This window comes from Petaurus breviceps, unplaced genomic scaffold (assembly GCF_028583685.1).
Source record: "Petaurus breviceps papuanus isolate PSGF00001 unplaced genomic scaffold, PetGlider_PUasm1.0 115, whole genome shotgun sequence".
NCBI lineage: Eukaryota > Metazoa > Chordata > Mammalia > Diprotodontia > Petauridae > Petaurus > Petaurus breviceps.
Window position 1 is genome coordinate 6,944,690 of NW_027185612.1, and position 19,270 is coordinate 6,963,959.

The 19,270-nt window shown below is 37.4% G+C and overlaps 1 protein-coding gene and 1 pseudogene across 4 annotated transcripts in view; one reads left to right on the forward strand and one right to left on the reverse strand.

The window, feature by feature from the left end:
* Positions 1-3,283: 3,283 nt before the first annotated feature.
* Positions 3,284-19,270, reverse strand: part of PAXIP1 (PAX interacting protein 1) — an 89,631-nt gene continuing 73,644 nt past the window's right edge. For 3 of the 4 annotated variants that reach the window (XM_069084382.1, XM_069084400.1, XM_069084374.1), the window contains 5 exons: positions 11,380-11,480; positions 9,628-9,762; positions 9,457-9,532; positions 9,302-9,366; positions 3,284-3,768 (listed from right to left, as the gene is read on the reverse strand). In XM_069084382.1, the coding sequence (XP_068940483.1) occupies positions 3,757-3,768; positions 9,302-9,366; positions 9,457-9,532; positions 9,628-9,762; positions 11,380-11,480 (389 nt within the window). In that variant the 3' untranslated portion in view covers positions 3,284-3,756. Of the gene's footprint in view, positions 3,769-9,301; positions 9,367-9,456; positions 9,533-9,627; positions 9,763-11,379; positions 11,481-19,270 lie in introns of those variants that run through there. The other variant, XM_069084390.1, reaches the window with a different exon arrangement.
* LOC138158904 (U6 spliceosomal RNA) lies at positions 4,958-5,057 on the forward strand (annotated as a pseudogene).

The window sequence follows — 19,270 nt, forward strand, 5'->3', positions numbered from 1 at the left end:
TAACTATAATAAGAGAATAGTAGCTGTAGGATTTAAATGTTTAAAGTATGGCAGTTATATTGTCACATAACTCAAAGGTTAAATGATGGAACAATTAATATTTTGAAATCAGCTGTGTGACAATGTCATCACATTAGCATTTAAATTCTCCCCTCTCACTTTAATTCATTAAATCATACAATTTTTACAACCAGTCAAGAATCAATAAGCATTTTTTTAAGTGCTTACTATGTGTCAGGCACTGGGGATACAAGACAAACATTCAAGTCTCCTCCTAAGGAGGAAGACAGCTTTGTGAGTCAGAGTAATAAAGGATCCCAGATTTAGAGCAGTTAAGAGTGATCAGGTCACTGAATCTAACTACCACATTTTAGATGAGCAAACTAGGATTTAAGTGCTTTGCCTATCATCACATAGTTCATCAGGCTAACAAAAATTTAACTGCTTACTTTGTGCCAGACATTGTGCTGTGGCAAAGTCACATTTAAAACCTTCCTCTGACTCGAGATCTAGACCCTTAGAGATTCAACTATGCAACTTATGCCCAGAGAAGTTAAGGGACTTGTCATTGTCAAGTCATTTAGATCTAGGAAACTTGTATTCTAGTCCTAGCTTTGTTGAGTCCTGGGCACTATCAAACAATATTTAGGAATGACTTTTCATGTGCCTAATCTATTGATTATCCCTGAGATCACCTAATTCACAGATGGCTGAGGCATACTTTTCCTCGAACACACCATGCTCTCCAGGTTCCATCTTCACAATCTGCTTCTACCTCATTTTTACCTTTTACTCTTTTTTTTTTGGCTTACAAAATACCTTACTAGCCATTTTAAACAATAACTCACATAAGCCTTGTGGATTTGCATCATAGATTGCTTTGCCTAAATTATTAAAGGATGCCCAAACTATTTCAATCTCCATCCTGATATCAAGTGCCACCTTATCCTTTCTCAAAAAAAAAAAACAACCAAATCACATTTTAAGTTCTGAAAAATTAATACTGATTGTGTCTGTAGGATAGTAGAATGCTATAACTGCAAAAAAAAAGGGAAATCAAATTTCAAGGTGAAATAGAAACCTTCGTTAAATGCATACATATAATATGTAAGTATACATATTATATATACATATATATATAAAAGCAAGACCAAATATAAATCCCCAAATAAAGTTCTTATTACAATGATCTGTACTTAGATAACTAATAAAAGCTTTCCCCTCTTTTACAGTGATGCTGTAAGATACAGTGGGCTGAGCTGAGGTCTAGGCTCATTAGTTATTTGATACACACACACACAGACACACACCTTGCTCTGGGAATACTGGGCTTAGTTTAGTCAGACATTCTAGCACAAATGATAATCTTCCTCAGATCTCTTCTCATTTCAATCTATCTTCCACATAGCTGTTAAAGTGATTTTCCTAAAATGCAGGTCATTCTGAACTCAATAAAATCCAGTAACTGCATATTGCCTTTAGAATCAAATACAAAACTTCCCTTTGGCTTTTAATCCCTTCATAACCTAACCCCAGTCTGCCTTTCATTAAACACTACTCCCTTCCCTACAGTTTGTCCAGGCCCTCTTTGTTATTCCTCCTCACAAGTCTTGACATCTTGGTGTTGGTTGTCGCCCATTTTTCTTCACTTCTATCAGCGTTCTCTTCAAAAACCAGCCCAAGCACCATCTTCTGCACATTAAGCATTTCCTGATCCCTTAGTTATTAATGCCTTCTCCCAGTTCACACCCTTCTGTCCTGACTGTGCACACTATCCTGGTACAGTCCTTTATATTCTCATGGCTGAACTTTTGCAATAGCTTACTGGTCTCCGTGCCAAAAGACTCTTCCTCCTCTATCTTCCATTCAGTTGCCAAGGTGATCTTTCCAAAGCACATATTATCCCCTTCCCACTACTCAATACCTTACATCCCACCACATACATCTAGTGACACTGGCCTCCTTGTTGTTCCTTGAATGAGACACTCCATCTCTCCACTCTAGACATTTTTAATAGTTGCCCCCCATGTCTAGAATTCTTTGCCTCTCTGCCTCTTACCTCCCCCCAAATCCCATCTAAAATCCCATATTCTATAGGAAGTCTTTCTTAATTTCTACAGATTTCCCCTTAATTCTAGTGCCTTCCCTCTGCATTATTTCCAATTTATCCTATATATATAGCTTGCATGTTCTTAACTGTTTGCATATTATCTCTACCATTAGACTGTCAACTCTTTGACAGCAGGGACTACCTTTTCCCTTTCTTTGTATTTCCAGTGCTTAGCACAGAGCCCAGCATAGAGTAGGCTCTTCTTCTTACACATCATTCACCCCGTGGTCCAGCCAATTGGATGATCTCCAGTCTCCATGCCTTTGAACAGGAAATCCTGTGCATCAGGAATGTTTTCGATCACCTCTGCCTCTCCCAGCCCTTGATTTCCTTCAAGACTTAAGCATCAGCCATCTCCAACATTAGGTATCAGGGGGCCTTTCTCATCCCCTCAGCTACTAGTACCTTTCCTTCTAAGTTTACTTTATAGCTACTATGAATGTATTTTTTAAGCTCCTTGAAGACAAAGACTATTCCCCCTTTTTCTTTGTATGTTGGAGCTTAGTGCAATACCTGGAACAAATATGTTTGCTGATTTGTTTGGTATTCTAGGTACTTATATTAGTGCAATGGCTATGACATATCTGATCCTACTGCTGACTTGTTCCATTTCCAACCTGGGCTTCTTGGGCAGTCTGATGCCCTTTGCTGTTACCTGGGGCTCACCATCCTGGTGCTGGACTCAGTGTGGATATCAAATCAGCTTTAGCCTCACTATAGCTCAGAACTTGAGGGATCCACCAGCCTCAATCTCTCCAGCAGCAAGGAACCTACAAGCATGCACCAACATGCCTGGCAACAGACACAAATTTTAGGGAACATTTCAGTTGTACTGTAAGGTCAGATCACAAGAAGTATGACCTATTACTCTGCATTTAAAACTATTTTGCCTGATACTACAGGATTATATTTAGGGTTCTAAAATATTTTCCTCAATAAATGAGACCTTAGTATGTTACATGTATTTTACTCAGCCTATATCTACTTAAGAGTATACTGATTTACAATGGCATAGTATTACTGCCCTGTACATCCTTTTTTATATACTTAGAATATCAAATATTTCAGAAAAAATGTTTTAACTTTTTTAAGAAAATGTTTTCAAAATCTTTAAGACTGACCCTGTTCAAAATTCCTTAAATCAGGATAACATACAGTCAAACCAGAATCACATTTTAGGTAAAGTTTAAAATTACATTTATTTAAAACTTGGGCAAGATATCAATATAAAAGAAAACAGTATAAGAAATAAAAATAATCAAAGTACAAAACATTTTAATTTTTCAACATCCATAATTTAAAGAGATAGCAAGGCCCTTATTTACACCCATATTTTACTTTTGGTTGAAGTTCTATACCAGTTATATAAAACATTTTAAAAACTGGCAAAGGAATCAAAAACCTAATGTGGGCTCTTAAATTCATATAATACAAAACATAATAATTTATGTTTCCTCAGAATAAAATTACACATCTTAATAAGATGCAGGTATTTTGTTTTCCTGCTTTAAATGGCTTGCCACCTAAAGAAAGCAGCTGGAAAACGAGAGCATCTGCAGGAAGCACTGGTTAATTTTATCCCGTAGCTACGACAGCCAGATTTTGTGCTCCAAGGGCTCTGAAGAAAGGTCACATTTCAGATAACATCAAGTAAATTTATATGTAGGCTTGTTGAGGAAAATAACTTAAAAAACAATGTAAAATATACACTTAAATTTATATATCTAATTTAAAGTACAGTTTTAGGTGTTTTATTCATTCATAGGTTATTAAAGTTAAGCATACAGGGTCAAGGAAGGCTATGACACTTGATGAGCTTTGTCTTCGACTGCTAAGCTGGTTTGTTTGGTATTCTAGGTACTTATATTAGTGCAATGGCTATGACATATCTGTATGTATGTATATATGTACATATGCAGTATATGCCCTCGATCTACCCACCTAAATCACAATGGTTGATTTCACACATACCCTACCAACCATATGCCTACCCCCCACCCTCGAGAATGTTTTCTAAACTTTGCTATTCTACACCACTCCTACAGGATAAATTGGATGAGACATAAAACACTAAAGCTAAGTCCTCCAGGTTACCTGATATACTTTAAATAGCATTTTTTCTTTTTGCAAGGGAAGGAATAGCCCAACAGGTTTTCATTTGGATGGTGTTAGAAGAAAAGCAGAAAAAGGGAATGATTACACTTTTATGAAAACAAAGTACTTGAAAGATGATGGCACTGTACTTTACATTAAGATCTTACCACAATAACGGATATAAACTGCATTTTTAGGGAACAGTCTCCAAAAAGAAATAATTCAAATGTTATTACTAACAAAAAGCTGAGTATACTAATGTATTAGCTCTTTCTAAATAGTGTAATAATGTTGACAAAGCACTTTTCTCACAAGAGTGCTGTGAGATGAATACTACAAATTATCTCCATCATGCAAATGAGGGAATCAATACTCAGAAAAGTTAAGTGACTTTCTCACTTACCCACAGGTAATATGTGATGGAGCTGGAATCACCTGAGTTATCACCTTATCTAAGTCCAGTTCTCTCTTCACCAAACACATTACAAAACTTTTTAGTTTAAAATTCTGAAAAATACTCAATTCTAATTCTTTTTATTGCCTTTACTCCCAAGTTACTCAAAGAACTTAGAGACGTTTTTAATAACTGTCATGTGCTACTGTAATCACAGCTTTTCTGATAAAGAAAGAAGATAAAGAAGGTGAGTTAGTTTAATGACTTACTTAAAATGGATAAAGAGTTGAAAAAGACAATGGCCCCTAAGGAGGGGATAACAAAACCTTTGTACTCTATCTACATCAGGAAATTTACTAGTGCTAGCTTTGGCAACACACATAAGAATGATACAGAGAAGGCTAGCATGGCCCCTGCACAAGGATGATATTAATGCAATATTAATAATATGCAATTTAAAAAAAATTACTGGCAAAATATACCAAACCGAACAAAGGTAATTTGGTAAGCTTTTCTTATGGCTAAAGGACAAACTAACACATAGGCGTATGCCTTATATTTATGTGCCTGAAAGATAGAATAAGATTCTATCTAGAAGAGATTACAAGTTTCCATCCTTTAGGCCAATTCTAGTCCTTGCGTTAATTTCATTTCAGCAAATAACAAGTGGCAATAGTTTCATTTATACCTACACTTGCTAAAATTCATTGTGGCTTAAAAATCATTACCAATACTTTTTAAAGGGGCCAAGATAAAATCATAAATTTGAAAATTACCTTGGGGCCTCAGTTTTCTTCCCTACAAAACAAGGGGATTGGATCAGAATTCAGGTTTCCTGTAAGTCTGTTGCATTTAATTGTACCATACTGCAGGAAGTCATGGTAGCATCTCTCTCACTCTGTGTCTTTTTGTATGATGATCTCATTTCTTTTTAATTGTTTCCTCTTTTCCTTCCTAATCCTATTTCTTTCATTTGAGTAACTATCACAGAAAAGGCAATGCTCTGTAGCAGAGTATCTAGACTAAGGAGTAAAGAAGACCCAAGTTCAAGTCCAGGATGAGGGGGAAAGGAATAAGGGAATAAGCATTTATGTAGCACCCATTATATGCTAGGCTCTGTGCTAAGCATTTAAAAATAATTCTCTCATTTGATGCTCATAACAACCCTCAAGAGTAAGTGCTATTATAACCATTTTATAATTGAGGAAATGGAGGCAAACAGAGGGTAAGGAACTGTCCAGGGTCACATAGTTAGCAAGTGTCTGAGGCTGGATTTGTATAAATCTGTAAAATTTGCATTTAGGTTAGTCTCAACAGAAAAAAAGTTCCTCACATCTGAATGAGGGGAAGAACAAAAAACCTAATTCACAAAATAAGCTCTGATGCTAGTGAGTACTTCAATGCTTCAAAGATCTGCAATTTTGTTGAAACCAACTATCACCAACCTCCATTAACACAGATTGCAAGCCCTCTATGTAACTGATTTTTGAAAGATGTTATGGATAGAAAATTTACCATTCTATAGCCAAAATAACGATGAATCTCTATGCACTTGTTTGATCTTATGATCACAAACACCGAGTCAAATCCTTGGCTCCTCCCTTGAAGGTTTTATATCAAAGCTTAAGCTCATTGGCACAGCCTTCAAGAATTCAACAACACTTCTCCATCAAGATATGTCTGAGTAGGCCTTTATTCTACTGTGCCAAGCATACAATAAGAACTAAATAAAATGTGTTGCTTATTAATGAGAATAATGGCAATTAGGTGGTGTAGCAAGCAAATGGAGGGTTGGGCCCAAAATCAGGAAGACCCTGATTCAAATCCAGCCTCAGACACTTACTAGCTATATGACCATGGACTAGTCCCTTACCCTGTTTGCCTCAGTTTACTCAACTGTAAAATGGGATAATAATAGCACCTACCTCCCAGGGTTATTGTAAGGATTAAATGATAGAACATTTGCCAAGTGCTTAGCAACAGTGCCTGACACACAGAAGGCATCAAATAAATTCTAGCTATTATTGCTTATTTTTATAATTAATCCCACTATTATGTTGTATAGTACTAATACTACCACCACCACTACTATTACAATGTTGCACACGTCTGTAACTGTTCACTCTACACAGCAAGTAAAAAGAATACAGAGGGTGACAAAAGCATTGGTCCTGTCTCTGGTCTGCAGTAGTCTAACACAAGAATACAATGAACCAGTCCCAAGAAAAAAGGAAACAACTAATCAGTTATTTCTCAAAATTAGATTGGGCTTTGATGTTAAGAAGGCAAATTCCCTGGTGAGAAACTAAAAATTTTTTTTCTGTCGCCAAATGTTATAAACCTCTGGGACTGATCATGCCTTTTTAATGGAGAAGGTTAAAGAAACAGGGAGGGAATGAGGGAAGGTGAGTAAAGAGGCAGAAAGGAAATGAGGCCTAGAGGAAGCTGATTACTGTGAAAAGTCTACTTTTTAATTACTTTGTGACTGTGTCTAAGCTCCTTCAGCTATATGGCCTTTGGTTCACTTCTAGGTAAAAGGAGCTCCTGATTACCAGATGTCTAAAACACCTTCCACTCCTTGATTCTATTAGATCAGGAGCACTAGGGTGATGCCTGCATCTTTAAGACCAATGAAACAGTATATCTCCACAATATCAGACTGTAGAAAGAGTGTGGAGTAAGAACTAAAAGATACGAGTTTTGGCATCAGCCGTAAGATCATGAGAAAATTACTTAAACTCTGAGTCTAGGTTTCATCATCTATAAAATGGAGATAATTATAGCAAGTCTAACTCTCTTACACCATACCATCTAATCCTTATAACAGTCTTTTAGTTAAAGGGTTCTCTAAAAAGTCAACTACTGTACAGAGTATAAATAGCTCTCATTTTGATAGCACCTAATGGTTCATGTTTTTGAACTATTACTCTCTGTATAGTACTTTATGGTTTTTAGTGTACCTTCACCTAGAGCTTCAACCTAAAGCTTTTTGGGTGCAACCCTTTCAAAGTCCTATTCCAATGGCTCACTGTCACTGGAGGTGACTCTAGGTTTTCAAAGGCTCTGTCAGTGCTGCTCAAGCTCACATATGTTCTACTGTGCCAGAAAGGCCTTCAGTGCAATTCAAGAAACAAAGTATGTCTATTCCCAAGGATGAACTCAGGTAAGTAAAGATAAACTCATCAGAAGGGAGGCCATTTTTTATGTTACTCTTTGGTCACAGAAACATATGAAACAATAAAACATGCAAAATGGCCTCAGTTCTATTTGGCCTCCTTCTACTCCTTCAGTGACAGTAGCAGAGTGGTAGAGAATGCAATGGAAGCTAAGAATCATTTTTAGATCACCTATAAACATTAATTTAGCTTATGTTACTCTAAATGGGGAATCCTTTTCCAGTGACCAAGACAGACATTAGAGAAAATGAATCCTATAAACCTTGATATTTTCACTATAAAGGAAGAAACCAGAAGACAAAAGGAAAATTCTGACTCAATGGGTGATTTCTGCATTGATAATAATTTACCTCCAAGTGTATTTAATTTTCAATATTTAAACTGGAGAAAGATTTAAGTATTTTATAATGAAAGGTCCTTAAAGAAAAGAGGCAGAATAATTTAATGGAAGTAACACTGGCTGTTTTTGTTGTTGTTCAGTCATTCTGTCATGACCATTTCCTCATGACCCCATGGACCATAGCATGCCAGGCCCTTCTATTCTCTACTATCTTCCAAAGTCTATCCAAGCTCATGAAGTAACACTGGACTTGGGGGTCAAAAGATATGCTTTCAATGTTTAATAGCTGTGTAACCACAGTCACATCAATCAACCAATTGTAACCCCAGTTTCTTCACCTGGTAAAACTGAGATAAAAATATCTGCACTACCAATCTCAAAATATGTCTATAAAGAAAACATTCTGTAAAGTACTGTGAAACATTTAAATGTGAGCCATTATAAAAAAAAAAAAATCCAAGTTCCATTCTGCATGCTATTCCCTACATATTTCCCATTTTACATAATTGTCTTCAAAAAAGCAGTATGTCAGACTGAATAAAGACCCAGACTTAAAGTCAAGAAGACTAGGTTTAAGTCTTGCCTCTGATATATAGACTGATTATCTGTCCCTTTACAAGTGACCTAATCACTCAGTACATCCCGAAACAATCTAAGATCATAAATTTCTCAAGAGTTACCATTTTGTATTGGCAGTGGGAAATGATAGCATATGTCTAGAGTCTAGACCACAAAAGAAAAAAAAATTCTCCTCATAAGCAACTTATTAACTATAATATGTAAAGTCATAAAGGTCTTATCTAAAAAGAAAAACTCTTTTGGGGAACTAAAGACACTTTTTTTTTGCTTTTTGGAGGGGGGCAGGGCAGGGTAATTGGGGTTAAGTGGCCAAGGTCACATGGTTAGTAAGGGTTAAGTGTCTAAGGCTGGATTTGAACTCAGGTCCTCCTTACTCCAGGGCCAGTGCTCTATTCACTGCGCCACTTGCCACCCCAAGACAGTTTTTCTTACTCTACAAAACCAACTGAAACTCAAAGCATGAAGAAACACATGAAGAGGTACTGCTAGCACTGTTATAAAACTATAATAAAAGACAGAGTTTTTAAAAACCAAGAAAAGTGGCAAAATTCATTGGTTTCTTATTCTTGGAAAGTAATTTTTTCAAATATTTTATAATCTCAAAAAGGATATGATTCATAGTCCAATGTCTGCGTAAGTACTCCAGTAAGAACAAATTCTGCATTATGAACATCTGAAAGATATTAAAAATAATCATTTAATAAAGTAAAAATAATTACATAGTAACAAATACACTGAAGTTGTAATAACAATCTGATCATACCTATTCCTCTTGCAAAATATTCTCGACATAAGTGAAGATCATTCTCACAGGATATTAAAATTATTTCTGACAAACTCTAAGGAAGAAAAAACAATGAGTCCAACTAATCTTCAACAATGGGTATCACAAACTATAACAACTAAACTAAGAGATCATTTTACTTATATCCACCTTATTTTGCTTATGCTCCATGAGTTTACGGAAAGATGGCTGCTTAGATAATACTTTTCCTCCTGCACATTCCACAATGGCTTTCATGGTAGAAAGACTAGGACAAATACCAGGTGTAATATAAAAATACTTTGCCTTTAAAAAAAAAAAGGAGAAAGTTGTGAATCAAGTTGAAAACTCAATAAAACCAAACCAATAGGCAGTCCAAGCTGCTAGGTTAGTAAGTTTCTGTTTCAGTATAAATCAAGCACTTTCAAATCACTAAGATATTCATCTACTACTAAGTTAACTATCTGACAGAAAGAAAGGAGACATAATAGATAGGGTTAGACTTGGGGGTCAGAAGAACATAAGTTCAAATCCTGCATCAGATATATACTGTGTGATTACTACCAAGTAACTTATTCTTCCTGTGCCTCAACTGTCTCCTCTGCAAAATGTCAAATCATAATAACATTTACCTCCTAGGGTCACTGTGAGGATCAAATGAGATAATATTTATAAAGTGTTTTGCTAACCTTAAAGCACCACATAAAGGTTAGCTATAATTTAAGAACTAACTAGGTATAGAATTTCCTAAAATAAATTTTTTTTAATGATTTAAACATAAACTGCCTTGTCCACTATTATCAGTAGTACATAGTAAGTGCCCAACAAATACTTTAAAGAGATACTTCACAACAATTACAGTATCCTAAAACAAATTACCTATTTCAAATATGAAGACCCAGTGCCAGATGTGCTGATAAGACACAAATCTGACCATATTCATTTAATTTGGACGTATTTATCTTTATTTGACAATAAAATACTACTTGGTCACAGACAGAAATAGAAAAAGATTAATTTGGCCAGTTAGGTTTTTTTTTGATCCTTCAATCACCATGTACCAAAGGATGTTCTCCCTTTCCTAGATCTCATTTCACTGAAGTCTATGGCATACAACAGTTTATTACACTCTATTTATAATAATCATTTTTAATAGGCCTGGAGTTGGGGGTGGAGGGGAAACGGACAACACCACGTTCCATAGTTTGGAAAAATCAAGCTGTTCTAAATATAATACATTTGTATCTATTATCTCAAAGTGTTTCTGATGCATAATATTCTGCCCCCGAGACAGTTCACCTTACTTGAAATACACAAACACTTATATATTCAGGACAAATAAAAGGTCAGAAAATTAACACTGAATAAACCTTTTAATCTCTGAAATGTATTTAAGTTTTTTGGTTATGAACTATTTAGATGCTTCCAATTGGTGTCTTCTTATCTCACTACTAGTCTTCCAAATTAATTTCTGTAGCTATGCAATGAATAAAAGTTCTAGATGTAAAATCTTATGGAAATGTGTTAAAAAATTAAAAAGTCACTGTACAAATCTTATACCAAGTTAAATCCAAAATGAGTTCTGAATTTTCCTCAGGTGTGCACTGATCAAAAGGCATAACTGCTATTTCAATTCATTTAAAATACCAATTCTTTCAAACTACAGGAATGCTAAGTGTTACAAACAACTATATTTTACTGAAATCCACTAGTATTTGAACTTGAAAATGAAATTATACCACTGAACTGAAGGCATGACTTACTAGAAATTCTTTTAATTACCAAATTTTATAACACACAGATTGTTGCTTCTATCACATTTTCAATAGCAGGAGTTTCAATCAAGCTTCACTTGGTGAATGAAGCAGGTCATGAAATCATCTCTATTTTTTAACAATCCCTTTGCCTGAAAGTACTACCTACCTTGAAAAGTGGTGTGACATGTGCTCTCTTTAAGGATTCCTCTAAACTGAAACAAAAGAGCACCTCAGCTTCAGCATCTCGGAGTATGAAGTTCTGTTCATCTAGAAATAAGACAATAAATATGATTAAAGGTGCTCCATGAAACCTACCCACCGTTCTCGCTCATTCCTCAAGAAGTGACTGAAGGACCAGTAAACTGTGAAATCTATCTGACCCTTCCCCACGCCAACCATACTCCCCCTCCCTGACTTTTAACAGGAGCCAGAGGCAGACACACTCACACAGTCTCAGGCACCTGCACTCATTTTCTCTGGGCTCTTCCCAAGAGGGACACACCAACTTACATCTCCCTAAACACTCCTGTTATCTCCTTCTGCCCCAGACTACAATTAGAACAGAAAGAAAAACAAATATACAGATAATAACTAGTTAGTGGTAGAGTTTGGGGCCAGTTTAGAAATTCTATACTCAGAATAACCAAACTAGGGGAAGATAAGCTGCCAGGTAAATTACATTATTAACAAGTATTCCAATATCCTATTTTCATCAGTTGTGTCAAATATTTATTTGAAAATTTAACTTCAGAAAATATATATTGCTAAATAACTAACTTATGTGGTGATAGCCCTTGATCTTAAACATTTATAAAAATTAGCAACTATTGCTCTAATCTAGAGGTTGCTAGAAAAAAAAAAAGGGTTATTTTTTTCCTACAAGTTTCCAAACTCAGTGTTGAGAGAGAGGAAGGTGAAAAGACAAAGAGGGAAAGGGAGGAGAGGGACAATGTGTATGTATGTTTATGTGCATGCATAAGTAGTGTATATCTCTAATATAACTTGACTACATAATATTACTTCAGATACAAAATTCAATTCGAGATTTTTTTTCTTTCAAAAACACTTGAAATTTAGGAAAAGGCACCATGATCATAAGATTTAAAGCTAAGGCCTTCTATTGACCATCAACTTGACAACTCCATCATTATATAGATGAATACACTCCAAAGTTAGTTTACTTGCCCATGGTTAATAGGAACTAAGTGGCATAGCTGGGATTAAAACTCAAGATTCCAAATTCAGTGCCCTGCCCACTATACTATTCCAAATAAAATGCCCTGTGGGTTTCAGTCAGTGGTATCACACTTAAAAAAAATGGGGACAACTAATTCTGTACATAAGAATCCCTGTGGGCTACATGACTTAAGTTTTAAAGTGTGTTACCTATGTTTTATTGTATTCTCATTTTGTTAAATATTTCCCAATTACATTTCAATCAGGTTCAGTCTACACTTAAAGAGTGTTGCAGGCCCTGGTGTTTATACCTCTGGTATTTATAAAGTTGGGTCGTCAAATTTTACGTGTTAAGATTTTTCCTATGGTTTCTAATTCCTCCATTACTACTTTCATGGCTTAGTACTAGTAAAACATCTACAAATTTCATAGAATAAAATCCTCTCCTAATTAGCCTATTTTTAGAATATGATTTCTGAAACTATAGTCTAGATAAGACACTTTAATAATAACAACAATAATTTATACAACTATATGTGTGTGTATTTACAGACACATAATATGTGTGTGTGTGTATATATATATATACATACATATACACACACATAAAATATATATATAAAGATATCTCATTTGATTCTGACAACCCTTTGAGTTAGGTGCTATATTTATAATCCCTGTTTTGTAGATGAAGAAACTAAGGCTGAGAAGTTAAGTGGCTTGTCCATGGTCACAAAGCTAGTAAGCATCTGAGATAATAATTAAAACTCTGATCTTCCTCACTACAAGTCCAGAACTCTATACATTTTGCTACCTACTTCAACTCTCTTGAGTTTCAGCAGAATAGGAGGGCTGTACTAGATAATTACTTTTTAAAAATAATTTTATCTGAAAGGTGTTAAAATTAATTATTAACAAAGAGGTCTAGGAATTTTTAAAGACCTGAAACATATACACACAAATGCCTTTGTGTTTATATACACATACTTATATTTATTATATAACAGCAAACATATTTTTAAGTATCTGCTAGGTGCTAGGAAGGCTATATAATGTTTTGATAAAAAAAAAATCTTGCCCTCAAGGATCTCACAGTCTTGTGGGGGACAGATAACTATGTCAATATAACTCATAATATAAAACACAAATCACTATAACATATAATATCAGCAACTGGTGAATTATCAAAACAAAACAAAAAAAGGTGTTATGTGAGGTCAAGGATGAACATTATAATCAAATGGAAGAATTTAAGAATATTTTAATGGAAGATGTGCTATCCGAATTAGGTTTTAAAGTTATCAGTAGGAATTCAACCAGCAAAGAATGAGAGAAAGGGAAGCATTCCAGGCTTAGGGAAGAGCAGGGAAGTATAAAATATAAAACAAATTAATGGGCATTTATTATGTGCTTACTGTATGCCAGGTACTGTGCTGAGTGCTAGAGATGCAAAGAATGGTAACAAAATTCCTACCCTCAAGGGGCTCACATAATTACCATGTACATAACTAGGTTTTAAGATATACATACAGGGGCAGCCAGGTGGTGCAGTAAGAGCACCAGCCCCAGAGTTGGGATGACCTGGTATTGAAGCCAGGCTCAGATACTTAGTGCCACACCCAGAAATAACTGGCCGTAACCTTGAGCAAGTTACTTAACCCCAACTGCTTTAAAAAAAAAAATTAGGTAGCACAGCGACTAAGAGCACCGGCTCCAGTGTTGAGAAGACCTGGAGATCGAATCCCGGGCTCAGACACTTAGCACCCACCCAGAAACACCTGGCTGTGTAACCTTGAGCAAGTTACTTAACCCCAATTGCTTAGGGGCGGCCAGGTGGCTCAGCGAGTAAGAGCACCAGCTCCAGTGTCGGGATGACCTGGATCAAATCTGGGCTCAGATACTCAGCACCACACCCAGAAATAACTGGCCATGTAACCTTGAGCAAGTTACTTAACCCCGATTGCTTAAAAAAAAAAAAATTCCTTACTTCTTGGGGCGGCCAGGTGGTACAGTGAGTAAGAGCACTGGCTCCAGTGTTGGGATGACCTGGGATTGAATCCGGGCTCAGATACTTAGCACCACACCCAGAAATAACTGGCCGTGTAACCTTGAGCAAGTTACTTAACCCTGATTGATTAAAAAAAAAAAAGATATACACAGGTGAGACACAATGGCCTTAGCAGCTGTGGGGAGCAGGCAGTAAGTCATCCTGGAGTAGATCAGATTTTAACCTGCTTTTGAAGGAAGCCAGAGAACTAAGAGGCAGAGGAGAAGATAGAAGACAACGAGTATAAAAGCAAGGACGCAGGAGATAAGAGTGTCAAGTTTGAAGAACAAGTAGAACAGTGTTCTGAAGGGGAATACAGTACAAGAATACTGTAAAGTTACGAAAAGGCCAAATTGTAAAGAGATTTCAGAGGACCTCACCTTTTTCCTGGGACTGATAGAGAACCACCTTGGTAGCTGAATGAAGAAGAGACTGGGGGGAAGAGACGCAGCTATGAGGCAAGGAGACAAATTAGAAGGCAACTGCAGTAGTCCAACTGAAAAATGATAAGGGCCTGAACCAGGGTGGTAGCTATGAGTGAAAAGAAAAGGACATATATGAGATGATGTGAAGCCAAAAATGATGAGGTTGGGCAACAAATTGGTTATATGGAGTGAGTTCAAGTGAATCCTGAGGTTGGGGGTGAGGGTGACTTAGAGGATGATGGTATCCAACAGTACTAGGGAAGTTAGGGTGAGGAGAGGGTCTAAGAGAAAGATGAGTCCCGTTTTAAGTTGGAGATGCCTATGAACACTGAAATATCCAAAAGGCAGTGGATGATGCAGGAGTGGAACTCAGGAGAAAGACCAAGGTTGAATACATAGACTTGGGAATCATTTGTAAGAAATGATCATTGAACTCTTGGGAGTTGATGGGACAGCCAAGTAAAACAGCACCAGAGGACAGACATGTTTAGTGAGTATAACCCAGATGAAGAACCAACAAAGGAGACTGAAAAGGAAAACCAGAAGAGCAGAGTCATGACCACCTAGAGAGCTGGGCATATCCAGAAGGAAGTGATTAACATTGTCAAATGCTGCAGAGAGGCCAAGGAGGGTTAGGATTGAGCAAAGACCACTGGATTTGGCAATTAGCAATAATTACAACAATAATAATAGCTAGCATGCTATGCACTTTACAAATATTATCACACTGGATCCTCACAAAACTCCCTGGGAGGGAGGTGCTATTATTAGGTAGAGGTTAAGTGACTTGCCCAAAATCATACAGCTCATAGCTCAGACTGAATCTGAATTCGTATCCTTTTCCCTTCAGGCCAAGTGCTCTATCCAATGCACCACCTAGCTGCCTAGGAGATTGCTGCTAGGGAGCAAGATGTAGGGAGTAAGATGAGGTTAGAAACCAGATTGAAGAAGGTTTATAAGAAAAGTGAAGGCGCCAAATGAGAGATGACTTTCTCAAGGGGTTTAAGTAGAATGGGGAGAAAAGACATAGGATAACAGTGAGAATAGATGTTAAGGTCAAGTGAGAGTTTTTTAAGGAGGGAGGAAATAAGGACATATTTATAAGCATCAAGCAAGGAGCCATTAAATAGGAAGAAACTGAAGATTAGAAAGAATAGGGATGATAGTGAGGGTGAGGGAAGAAGAGTAACCTGCTGAAGAAACTGACAGGGGATGGGATCAAGGATACATGTAAAGGAGAAGGTGGCCTTGGCAAGGAGGACTATCTCTTCAAATGAAACAATGGGGGATAAATGCCTGAGTGATGTGAGATGAGGAGGGGAGAAGATGGAGTTCTTGGTGAATGGCATCACTTTTTTAGGTGAAGTAAAGATCTTCAGCTAAAAGTTGCCATAAAAGGGTTCAAAATAGCTGTTTGGGGGTGGGACAATGTAGGGAGAAAGGAGGAGTAAAAAGAAGGAAGGAAAGTACCTATTATTAAGTACATATTAAATGCCAGGAAACCCCACAAGTTAGGTGGTACTACTATTCCCATTTTACAGGTGAGGAAAATGAGGCAGATAGTGGTTAGAAGACTTGCCCAAGGTCACCTGGCTAATATCTGAGAGAGGATTTGAACTCAGGTCTTCCTGATTCTAGGCCACTGTATCACCCAGCTGCCTATGCAGCAATAAAGATTGACTTGTGGCAGTAAAGGCCCAGATAATATAAATATATAATGGACCTAATCAGCACAATTTCATAATTTTCTTGAACTCTATTCAGGAGCACATCAATAAAAGCAGAGGTAGATGCTGAAGATATTAGGATTTGGCAAGAAATCACTGACAAAACAAAGCAGGATGGAATTTGAGAATAGAGAATAGTGGAGAGCTGAAGGGTTGACATGAGAAAGCAAGAAAAATATCCAGTATAAGGGAAACGGCCAACAGAACGGTGGGGTGGAAAGAATGGAAGTAAAGTCAAGGATGCCAGAAAGTGTTAGGTATCTTAAGGAATATGGAAAAATGGACTGATAAAAGATCACAATCAGATAAAGGAATTCTGGAATTCATGCAGACAGAAGTAGATTAAGAGTAAATAGCATGGGGGAGGGAGTATAGTTTGGGATCTTTTTTATTACTATACAGTTTGGCTGAAATATAGAGGATATGAAAGAAAATAATTCTAAATAAGGTTGGAAGCATTTTTTTTTCTAGCCAGTTGAAGAGGATTCTGAAAGACAAGTAGGAGTCTATTATTTACTCAGGAGATTACTTAAGATTTTTAAATGGAAGAGCAACATGAAAAGACTTATGTATAAGAAAGATTATATGGGGGGGCAGAGCCAAGATGGCGGAGTAGAAGCACAGCCTTCCTGCGGCTCCGGCTTCCACCTTCCCCAATCCATGCATAAAGGGGACTCTAAACAAACTCTGGAGCTGCAGAACCCACAAAATGACACAGAGAAGCTAACTTCCCGCTGAGGACAGCCTGGCAAGCCAGCAGGAATTGGCCAGTGCTCTGGGAGCCGAGCCCAGCCCCACGTAGAGACTTTAGCCCGAGGGCGGGCCTGACCAGCCGCTGGCCAGAGGGACTCCAGATCAGCAGCAGCTGTGGCCCTTTCCAGATTTATCAACACACAGATGCAAAGGACAAAGTGAGAGGTCAGTGCAGTCTGGACTTTGGGACCAGTAAGTGGGAGTGCGTGGCTTTTGCCCCCCCAGGGCGAGAAGCCACTGAGACGCAGGCACAGCCAGCCAGCGCCACGTGGCAGCTTCAGCTCCTGGCCTGCAGAGTGTAGGGGGACCAAACACCAGTCTGAGGGGTAATCACTCTTGCTTTAACCTTCTTGGATCTGGATTGCAGTCTAGGGTGGAGGTCCTGGGGTGTGTGTCCAGCTTGCCAGGGTGTGTGGAGACCTCAAAGCGGGCACCCATCTAAATACCTCCGGCAGCTGAGAAAACCATTTGGGACAAAAGCTCCCCTATCTGGTGGCAGAGTCCTACTGTGGCAAAAAGCCCAGGGGCACAGTGACTAAGGGGCGACATGACCAGGCAAAAGAAACAAAGCAGACAGAAGATCCCAACATTACACTCCTATTTTGGGGACAACAAGGAGCAAAGCATGGAACAGGAGGAAAACAGTGAAGTCAGAACTCCTGCACCAAAAGCTTCAAAGGAAAATACAAGCTGGTTACAGGCCATAGAGGACCTTAAGAAGCAGATAAGAGAAGTGGAGGAAAAATTGGGAAGAGAAATGAGAATGATGCAAGAAAATTATGAAATGAGAGTCAACAGTCTGACTGAGGAAAATAACACCTTAAAAAACAGACTGACTCAAATGGCAAAGGAGGCTCAAAAAGGCAATGAGGAGAATGCCTTAAAAAGCCGAATTTGCCAGATGGAAAAAGAATCTCAAAAGCTCAGTAAGGATAATCATTGCTTCAGAATTAGATTGGAGCAAATGGAAGCTAATGACTTTATGAGAAATCAAGATGCTGTTAAACATATCCAAAGAAATGAAAGAATAGAAGGCAATGTGAAATAGCTCATGGGAAAAACCACTGACCTGGAAAATAGATCCAGGAGAGATAATTTAAAAATTATTGGACTACCTGAAAGCCATGACCAAAGTAAGAACCTAGAAATCATCCTTCAGGAAGTTCTCAAAGAAAACTGCCCTGATGTTTTAGTACCAGAGGGCAAAACAGAGGTTGAAAGAATCCACCAATCACCTCCTGAAAAAGATCTCAAAAAGAAAACTCCTAGGAATATTATAGCCAGGTTCCGGAATTCCCAGATTAAGGAGAGAATATTACAAGCAGCCAGGAAGAAACAATTTGAAAAAAGAAAGATCATATGGCAATTTTATATAAAGGATGGATTGTACTATAGAAAGCATAGAAGTAGAAACACTGGTTAGATGGCTATTGTAAAAGTGGGTAGTACTGAGAACAACCCTCAAGTACTGGCAATATAAAAGGACAGAACAAAATGTATCTGAAAGATGCAGCACTGATGGAAATGATAGAACCTATAACTGGCTGGATTACGGAGAAGGGCTATCTTTGTGTTTGTATATAAAGACAGATAAAAGAACTGTCTCTCTACCTCAACTCATTCTCAACCAGGTTCTCTCTCATCTTGCTCTCTACAGTTGACTTTATTTTGACCCATGGCTATATAGTACACCCTTAAACTGTCTGAGGGTTTTGGGCTTCATATTAAAGAATGGATAGGATAGTAAAGATGGGTCACCACTATTAGCCAAATACCTGGAATACACACCAGGATCATAAATGCTCCAAGAATTTAAGTGAAAAAAAAAATTTGGAAGCCACCAAGAATCCAAAGTCTTCATTTCACAAGGAAAAGGAGGCCCCAAGAGGCTGAATGACATATACACACACACACACACACACACACACA